The 8271-nt window shown below is 39.9% G+C and overlaps 1 protein-coding gene across 1 annotated transcript in view; it reads right to left on the reverse strand.

The window, feature by feature from the left end:
• Positions 1 to 8271, reverse strand: part of ofcc1 (orofacial cleft 1 candidate 1) — a 76957-nt gene that overhangs the window by 49367 nt on the left and 19319 nt on the right. The window contains exons 12-15 of the mRNA XM_005722433.1: positions 6488 to 6730; positions 3259 to 3407; positions 2835 to 2949; positions 1715 to 2012 (exon numbers count right to left, since the gene is read on the reverse strand). Of these exons, the coding sequence (XP_005722490.1) occupies positions 1715 to 2012; positions 2835 to 2949; positions 3259 to 3407; positions 6488 to 6730 (805 nt within the window). The remainder of the gene's footprint in view (positions 1 to 1714; positions 2013 to 2834; positions 2950 to 3258; positions 3408 to 6487; positions 6731 to 8271) is intronic.

An 8271-nucleotide genomic window follows, 5' to 3' on the forward strand; every position in this document is an offset into this window, starting at 1 on the left:
GGTCAGCCAGCGGAGGAAGCGACAAGCTGTGAAATGTAAAAGACCAATTTCTTCCACATGTTTCAGTGCTGGGAGAACACTGCCAAGCTGTCAGCCGGCATCACGTTTAAAATGGGCCAGGGTGCTACCCAGCAGACCTGTCACAACTCATTTGTAATTAAAAAGCCTGTGTGATGTTTAAAGCAGAGCACCCCAGAAACTTTTGAGGACTGTTAAATAAAGATGAGCTGTGCGTGCAAAAAAATAGAAAGAAAGAAAGCGAGAAAAGGAAAAAAAGGCCAGTGTATTAATAACAAAGAAGCTAGCCGGTCGTCTTTGTTGAGGATCAATACCAAATGAGTCTGCACTTGATTTGTGGCAATGGCCAGAATGCTAGATGACTAAAACTAGTATGTTTTTTAAAATAAGGAGATGGACTCTAATATTATCATTATTATTATCAACAAAATTGTAGCGCCAATTAAATGTGGTTATGATTAAATATGTGATTTCAGCATTTTTATCACTTAGCTCAAACTTTGGACATTGTAAGAGTCATACTTATATCACTTCACTCCATTTCAGTAATGAAATAAAGCAAAAACTATATTAACCCGGGCCCTCTACTAATATACCTGGGTTGGACCACCACATAAGCAAGGAAACCATAAAAAAACATTTCACCTACGTAGCTAAAGGATACCTTAATACCTACGTTGTATGACACAGGATATTATCTCTGCATGCTGTAAAAGGAAAGCAAAGGAGCGCCCATCCCTTACTTAAACATGACTTGCATGTGTTAAGATTTAAAGAACAGGACACAGGAAGAGGTCACACACATATAAGGGAACACACGAACTCTAAAAGCCTCTCCTTGACTTGAAGCAACAGTAAAGACTGAACCAAGATGAAGTCTCATAACTAAATCTAAAATTTCATCATCTGTTTTATATCTTATCTTCCTAAGGAGAAATCATATAAAATAAAGCTAACCGGATGTTATTGAAATGGTGAGTTGTGGATAAAAAGGCAGATGAAGTTAAGATGGTAATCAGAAATGCATTGCAGCATGTAAGCACCTACTATGTATTGAACTTAAAGAAGGAATTTCGGTCAACTGGCAGAAAATTGCTATATAGCTCTTTTTATAGCTCGAACTCGGTAATTATAAGTTAGTCATCCACAGTGAACCAAAGCCAGACCGCAAAACACAGCAATGTGTGTCTTCCAGGTCATGTAAGCATGTAAAATGTTTAGTTTGGCTCAGCTGGACACAGAATATAAAGAAGAAAATGTGGTTATAAATTCCAAAACCTTTGTTGTGCTAATCATGGCAGCTAGGCTAACCACTGTTCACCGATAGCTAGCTTGATTGGACTTATTTAACCAGCACTTTACATGCCAGGTTTTTGTTTGCTTGCTGAAGTGGTGGTTTTATTTATCTAAATGTCTGTCAACTATCAGGTTCTGCTAATGTTGTGCACGATACTTTGCCTATGCTAACACTAACATTAGAGTCTATATATTTTACACATAATCTAACTGAGAAAACAAATATAATGTCTGTCTGTCAAGCATTCCCCTACCAAACCCTACCCTCAAGCACATTCACCTCAGTGGAGCTTTGCTGTAAGGGAGGCCTGTCATTCTTCTTTTCCCAGTGTTGGTGACATTAGGGTGACATTTTCTCCACACTGTGGCATAGTTGGGGGTTGTAACATCGGAGCCCTACCTGGCAGAGATGAGGAAGAGCAAGCAGAATCAGCTGACAGGTTGAGAGGGGACCCCCGGTGAGAATGCACCACAGAGGGATCTCCCGCTCTGCAGCTGGGGTCTGTACAGGGCTGCTGTTGGGACTGGGGATGAACGAGCTGAGGACAGAGCTGGTGCTGCGATGGGGGCTTGGGCTGGAGTGGCAGCTGGTTCTGGTGGACCTCAGATTGGGGAATGATAGCTTGTTTAGAAGTGGGGATCGATAGAGTGATGCAGTGCTCTGGTCTCCGAGATGCTCCAGGTGGGAGTCTCTTTACCTAAAACACAAGAAACCAGAAGAGGAACAGGCCTGCTTTGCGTGTGTCAGAGGTCTGCATATGTGTTCAGTGAACATTAATAGCTTGTAATAATCAGTAGTTATGTGCATAATGTTCCATTGCATCATCATTGTTTGTGGGAGAACATCTTGCTGTATGAATAACATTACAGGTGTTCAAAACTGCAGGCACAGAGAACTACTAGCATTTGTCAAAGTGTGCAGTAAAACAATTCAATTAAATCTATAAATGTGACAAGAATATTGTGCTTGTTGTTGTGCTGTGCATATGCAGAGATACAAAAAAAATATCCCACAGCAATCAAAGCAACCGTACCAACAGTAATGATAATGCAGTAATACAAACAACATGTCACAGTCAAAGGGACAAATAAAGAAGCAAATCCAAGACAGAGAGCTTTGTTCTGGTTTTTAATTCAATTAAGATGTTTACTAATCTAATCAATGCATCAGCTCTAATGCTTTCAGAATTGCTGGGTAAAGATGTGGTTCTTGTTTGCTCTCTGGGGCCAATTTTCAATTTCTCTGTAAAAGCTTTTTATCGTTGAAAATCCAAAAATCCACCCCCCATCTTTTCAGATCCACCGTTCTGCCCCCTAAACATTCCAAATAAAAGAAGAGGATCAGAGTGAAAAAGACACAAAAAAATGGCACACACAAGCACATGGTTTATAACTGAGACCAAGAAATAAACACGCACATACTGTACCTGCACGCAATTACGAATTTAAATAGAATAATCGAGAGGTTCGCGTCATCAAAACAAACATGTGAACAAGGGGTTTCGTAATTGCACACACACCTGAAAATACAGGTTGCACAGCCAGTGGTCGAGATCAGAGGAGATGAGGGCTTCAATCCTTTTAAACTGGTCCAGCTGTGTGCTGGGCTCGCCCCTGACCAGTGGCGTTTTGAACCTGTGCACATAACAGAAACCTGTCACTGTACAAAGAAATGTTGATGAGAAACACTCATAAAAGTTGCAGGCTGCATTTTTTTGGACTGCAGGTATTTTCTCTGAAAATGAATTACAGCCATCCATTTTCATTACCAGTTATCCTATCTGGGGTAACTGGGGGGGCAGAGAGGCAGGGTGCACATGCTAAAAACTAACACGCTTAAGCTAAAGAGCTTGTCTTTGGACTGAGTCAGGGGGAAACTCGCAGAATGACAGAGGGAAACACGTGAAGATCATTTTGCTGTTCATCACAGTGGTTTTGACTCACCTGCCCTCGACCAAACCGAGACTTGGCCCACAAGCAGGAAATGCTGCCCAGGCCAACGCAGAGCTGACGTGACTTCTGTCTCCCGGTGCTGTGAGCAGCTGGAAAACCAGCACCATGGAAGGGATGATATTACAGGTGGAAGGTAAGACCTGGATAAACATACAGAGAAATATAAGGAAAGAAGAAAGTTGCTCACAGTTTCAGTCAGCTGAGCGCACATGCCTCCAGGGCGCATGCATTAACGCATGCACACATGCAGACACATCAACAGCAGAGTATCTCATGCTAACTGCCTTTTAATCTACATCCTACACTTGAATCCTCCCGTAACTTATCTGCTGTCTTAGGATCGTTCTAAACTGCCACTCTAACCCATCGAGCTCAGAAAATTGCCTAAAAGGAGATGTCGGCGTGATAAAGACTACGGCATCAAACACTGCGAAGAGGGCAACTCGAGTTTGCTGTTGTAGAGCGTGAGCTGACAGTTACCGAATTTGTGATTCAGAGAAGCCATCATCAATCAGACTGATAATATCAAGGGTGTCTTGCGCGAAGCAAAAATTGTTAGTGGTTAGCAGTCAATGGAAAACACATACATTCTTATTTACCCAGAGAACGGTGGGTTTGCTTAAAAAATGAACTGACAGTGAGGTGCGTGCGACATCATCCATCACTGGGTGGAAATATTTTATCCCTTTATTAGTTGTAATGGAAAATGCAGAGGACTTGTTTTAACACATAAATCATTTGTATCCCGTTCTCTTCAACCCCCCGCCCCCCCTGTAAATCAGCCTTTGGTATGCACCTGTGAAATGATGGGTAGTAGTGTCTGACTCAGGACATAAATTTATGGAATAATATCAGAGATTATAGATATTGAGGATATTCATATTATTCATTTACTGTAAGAAATGTGACCTGCATAAATAGTCATTTACGTGCGTGCGCAGTGCCTTTGTGTAGACACGTGGGCATATGTGCGTATGTGGTGAGAGGTTTGTGAGACTTGATATGCTTCAGAGTTTTTTTCTGCTCCTCTGTTTATGGAGGAGCTACTTAAACTATTATAAATATCCAGGTTGACTTTTTTTAAAAGTGCTGAGGGGAAATTAACGGCTACAGTTGTGCAGTTTACAGTAAACTGATAAAAAGTGATCTTTTAGCAATAAGCACAACACATGACAAAAGATTTAAAAAGTGGAAAAGACAAGAATAAATTCATATACCTCCAAGGATCTTTCCTAATTTTCTTCCTGTCCACTCCCCTCCTCCCCTCTTTAATTAGAATGTGGATCTTTTTTTTTCCTTTTTCGGTATAAAACTCTAAAATGAGTCTCGGCCCTTCTCAACTCTTTTCAAGCATTCCCACTCTTCTGCATATCCAAGACATTTCAAAACTAAGCGGCACTGTTTCTGTCTAAATCCAAACCCAGACACACAAAGCAAAGGGTGAATGAAAAAAAGTGGGAGAGAGATATGGAGAAAGAGGAAAGGAAAATAAGCTCCTGGCTTCCTCCTACCATCACTAATTCCTCATTTCCTCTTAGAAGGCACTGCAAGCTCCACTGAAATCGCACGCTATCGTGTGGGCAAGAGGCGAGAGAGACGGAGAGAAAACCAGCTAAGCCAATCCTGGTAGTCTCAGACAAATCTGATCAACGTTCCAACTACTATCAATGAGGACAACAACAACTGGTTTGTCTATAAAGCACAGCTGAGGGCTTGGGGAGGAGAGGAGGGAAGGCAGAGTGACACGAGGCATTTACCATGCTGTACTTAAACCTTTTTCTTTTTCCTCTTTCTTTTTACCTCTGACGCAGAGCCCAGGTTTTGCTTTCAGTTCGTGCCAGATTTTACCCCATCTTTTATGTTTCATGGGAGCTTGTGACAATATTATCAGAATGCTCTAGCTCAGTGAATACACCCACCAGCACGCTGACAGTGTCCACATGTGCTAAATGCTCCAGCTAGGCCTTTAGAGTTGCCATCACAACAGTGAAGAAATGCTTTCTCAGCCTGTATGAGACTCTATGGGATCAAGAGGGACACTGCATTTAGTGGTTTCTGTTTTAAGGTTTTGCTTGTGAATCTTTTGTACCGTGCACACATCACTGAATGAATAAACCAAAGAGTTCTAATCCACTGGTCAATATCGACCATCTATAATAAGTATGTGGGTTTTTTTTAAAGATTAGCACAGCTTATATAGAAGATCCGCTCCTTCATATCCAAAGGTTTAGGAAAGGGGTTGTAAAATGTGCATAATTTCATCTAATGTAATCTGCTGTGTTGTTTCAATAAAAGAACCAAACGGGAAGACATATTTAGTCATCTATTATGCAATGGAAATGTAGGCTGACATTTTTAAAAATATGTTTCAAATACATATTTTTGTCAGTTCTGCCTAACTTTTCTATTTTTGCTTTTATTTGCCTTGATCCGGCTCAAGCATGTGGCAGATGCTGAAAGACACACAGGAAAGAAACGAAATGTTTCATTCCATTTGTGCTCCATTTTTATTCCAATAAAACATTATTTCTTCTATATGAATGAATAATTGATATTGGATTTGATTTACATGCATGGATTAAATGTCATGTTTGAGAAGTTGTTGTTTTATTCATATAGGGATCCCTAGAGAAAAACCTAGAGGCTGTGTGTGACATATTTTCATACGCTGCCTTTACAGTAATATAACTTCTCATAACCCTTTCAGTGTAGAAACTGCTCCATCTTCACTGCAGCTGATGAAAATAAAGGCAGAAGAAGAAAGAGAAATTCTGAAATAGCACCAGAAATGCAGTGTTGTAGCTTCTGTCGTTTTAGCACGTGCAGCTTTATTGTTTGACCAATTTATAAATATTATTTAATTTCTTGCCTCCTCAGTGTCAAAATTGCTTCCCGGTGAAAGATGTATTTTATATTTAGTTCCATTTTTGTTTGAAAAAATAAAAATTTAATTCAAGTTTTCCAATTGTCAACTGCAAAACAAAATTGTACTATATTTATACTATTTCTTAACACTTAATAGTCACAACCAGGGACAGATTGTGTGTATTTTCCCTGATTTGTGTTGTTGTATTATTGTGAACAGAGAAAAGACGTATGACACTAAAATTAAAACTTTTTTGTTGTTGTCAGAGCTCAGTGGATATCACCCCATTAGAGCACACCCCATGCTTTGCCCTGATGCTTAAACACAGCTTATACAAAGTGAAATTGTGGCTACCATGAACAGACTCTGGTTAATGTGGAGGTCAATGTCGTAGAAGCGTCCCCGATGCTCAGTGGGCTCAGTAGACGCTGCCCAAACATGTTGCCCTTTCTTACTGCACCAGGCCAGAGCCGGACCCCCTAGATGGCTGTGAAGTGCCACTCTGACAGTATAGAGACCCCTGGGAAGTCTGTCCCTCGTGGCTCTTAGGCAACGCACACACACCTCCATGGGCTGGGGAGCACCCCTCTGGTCTGCCTACAAAAAAGTACAGGCTTTTCTTAGGGAAAATACTGTTATTTAATCAACACCCTTATTGAACCAAGACTTCTGTAACTTTGTAAATAACTGTGAGTGTAAATAAAGTTTGTCAAATTCTATTTGAACAGCTTTTCTCTATACTTAAATATAAATATAAATTATTGTATGCTAAGGAAACTACGGGGCAATTAATAATTATATTAATAGATTTTGCCTGTCAACAGTGTCTTTGACTGCTGAGGATATATGAGACCCCCTGAGGAGTTTGCCAAATGGCATCTTAACGTCTGTATTATTTATCATGTAAGCTAAATATTGTCCTTACTTTAATGCTGGTGGCAACATCATTAGAACAAACAAACAGACAGATGGACAAACAAACTAAAAACCCTCATACGAGTATATCTTTCAAACAAGAATTACATTTTTATCTCTCAAAAAATAAATACTCAGATTACAGGTGTTTCAAATGTGATTCCACTAAAGACAAGCTCAGTAAAGTCACAATCTCCTATCTACATATCTCCATTCAATCCCTCAGCGTTTAAAGCTCAAGGCCTTGCTCAAGGGAATACCAGCATTCCTTGATAACGAAACTAGATTCCCTATTCAGACGACTGGTTTTAAAAAAAACCCATCCTTGTGTTACTAAGATTATCCCGTTAACCTTCAGGCTACATCATTCCACTTGCAAATGCCTTTGTTTGCTTTGGTGACATGTGCCTTGTTTCAGAGCTTAAGATGAGTAATAGTCTAAGCAGGCTAGACAGTCATTTTTATTTTGTTCTAATGAAACATAATCAGACGACAATGTAGATACTTTTTAGCCTTTTGTGTCCTATGGCATCTGTTGAACAGCAGTGGATGAAAAGTCAATCTAGTTTAAACAGAAACCCCTTAGTCACAATTTATTTACTTTTTTAGCACAAACAGTAAATTTGGCCCATTGCTTGCCTTTGCATGGCAACGTTGTAATAACCTGTACAATGTAATTATGTGCTGTTTCTAAATTTCAATGCAATTCATATTTGAGTTTAGTTTAAGTGTAGGTTAAGATTACAGCAACTCCACTCATGAGTTCATGTTCCATCAGGGGCACTTGCAAGGGAGTCTGGAAAGTATGAGACCCTGTGGAGCATGTGCATGTTTGTGTGTGTGTGATGTGACATCATGCACCATAAGCCACTTTACAGCATTTGCCATTTTGATTTCACACATCAAACAGGAAGCAGCACTGCAGCCACCTGATAGCAATCACAGATCACCACAACCAGCCGGAATATAAGCTTTCTTATGTGCACATGTCATTTTTTCAAAGTATATATTTATTTTATTTAACCAGTAACTGCATATTTTATAATCATTTGAAAACCAGCAGGAGAAACTGTCCTATGGGTGATATATATATCAGCCAATATACCACTTTTAAAAAACTAGAAGAATAGTTGAGCTTATAGTTTAACTCCATCTACTTCTGCTTATTCACATCATAACATCATTTACTGCAGGCTTCTAGCTGGATTGCAACTCCCCCCCCC

Source organism: Pundamilia nyererei, unplaced genomic scaffold (assembly GCF_000239375.1).
Source record: "Pundamilia nyererei isolate P.nyererei 1_Seehausen unplaced genomic scaffold, PunNye1.0 scaffold00007, whole genome shotgun sequence".
Classification (NCBI taxonomy): domain Eukaryota; kingdom Metazoa; phylum Chordata; class Actinopteri; order Cichliformes; family Cichlidae; genus Pundamilia; species Pundamilia nyererei.